At 41.3% G+C, this 1,595-nt stretch overlaps 1 protein-coding gene across 1 annotated transcript; it reads left to right on the forward strand.

Annotated features, from left to right (window-relative positions):
* Positions 1 to 462: 462 nt before the first annotated feature.
* Positions 463 to 873, forward strand: LOC308414121 (large ribosomal subunit protein uL30-like; the record flags this gene model as incomplete). The annotated part of the gene is made up of 1 exon (XM_080909296.1): positions 463 to 873. The coding sequence occupies one exon, from the start codon at positions 463 to 465 to the stop codon at positions 871 to 873; it is 411 nt and encodes a 136-aa protein (XP_080765422.1).
* Positions 874 to 1,595: the final 722 nt, after the last annotated feature.

A 1,595-nucleotide genomic window follows, 5' to 3' on the forward strand; every position in this document is an offset into this window, starting at 1 on the left:
ATGACCAGTAACTGGCAGCCAGCCAGAATTAAAATGCCTTCCCAGTAAGAAATAACTTCACATGATTAGAGATTAATAAAGGAAAAAGTTCTTTACTAATAGTATCTGACCATATTTAACTAAAACCCAATAGGGAACCAGCTTTGAACAGAAATATTTGCCAGCTTATATAAGCTGCTTTACACATTCCACATATGCTGTCTACATGTGGGTCCAGGCCCCACGTGACAGTTTGAATAATTTTATAGGGACAGGAAACTGCAAGTCTGGCTACTTGATAGATGGGAGATTTCCATAGCAAAGATATTAGCAAGATTATTTTAAACTACACCAGTATAGTTGTTGTTTTCAAAAAGTTGTTCCCGAGGGTCATCCTGCCCACCTGGCAGAACTATGTTTTTGGGGGGCAGTGAGGTTGATGATAAGAGCACAGGAACTCGCTCTCCTTTTCCGGCTGCAACCATGGAGGCTGTTCCAGAGAAGAAAAAGAAGGTTGCTGTTGTGCCAGAAACCCTTAAGAAAAAGCGAAGGAATTTCGCAGAGTTGAAGGTGAAGCTCCTGAGGAAGAAGTTTGCCCTGAAGACACTGCGGAAGGCAAGGAGGAAGCTCATCTATGAGAAGGCAAAGCTCTGTCACAAGGAGAACAGGCAGTTGTACCGCACTGAGATTCGGATGGCTAGGATGGCAAGGAAGGCTGGAAACTTCTATGTTCCTGCAGAACCAAAATTGGCGTTTGTCATCAGAATCCGGGGCATCAATGGAGTGAGCCCAAAGGTGCGCAAGGTGTTGCAGCTTCTACGTCTTCGACAGATCTTCAACGGCATGAGGAATGTTCTTGGGAGCCAAATCAAAGAGGTCAGTCTTGGTGGATAAGCATCAGCAGAAACGGTTTTCTTAGCAACCTTAAACTTCAATTACCATACACATTTCTTATGACGTTTATGGCATTCATGTGGGCAGACCTAAGAATCGTAATTTCTTGGTTATTTATTTTATCTTTTTATTTTCTTGACTGGGGGGGGGTGTTAACACACACCTATAATTCCAGTGCTCAGAGTATAGACTTTGCCCAAGCCACATGGGGGTTTCTTCCCGTGGTTCAAAACTGATACAAAGAGCTTTAGCTGAGAATTTCGGGGCCCCTGGTGTGCAAAGAGCCAGGCCAGCTGCTGGGAGAAAGACAGTGGGAGGCAGAGAGGCAGATGTTAGACACAGCCTGCTTCCTAGCAGCAAACAATCAAAGGGTAGAGATACTTAAATTTTTATTTAATTGTTTTTAAGAGAATAGAAGAGTGTATAATGATAATTGTTTAAACGTTCTTAAATATACAGAGACATTAAGATCCACAGAAAGGAGAAGGTAGGGAGAGTGAATGAAAAACATGCTTAAGAGAAATTTAAAAGTCTTGTCAGGGCAAATTCTCAAATTGGCCCGCATGAAATTTCTGCGATTGCCGACTCTGGTATGACAAAAAAAATAGAACCTGTAAATAGGCTTATACAGTAACTAGAAGGGAATTTAATTAAAGTTAAATAGAGATGCATACATATTGAGACATTTGATCTTTTAAAAAATTAGATTAAAAACAGGGGAT

Source organism: Micromys minutus (assembly GCF_963924665.1).
Source record: "Micromys minutus genome assembly, chromosome: 32".
In the NCBI taxonomy this organism is placed as follows: Eukaryota; Metazoa; Chordata; class Mammalia; order Rodentia; family Muridae; genus Micromys; species Micromys minutus.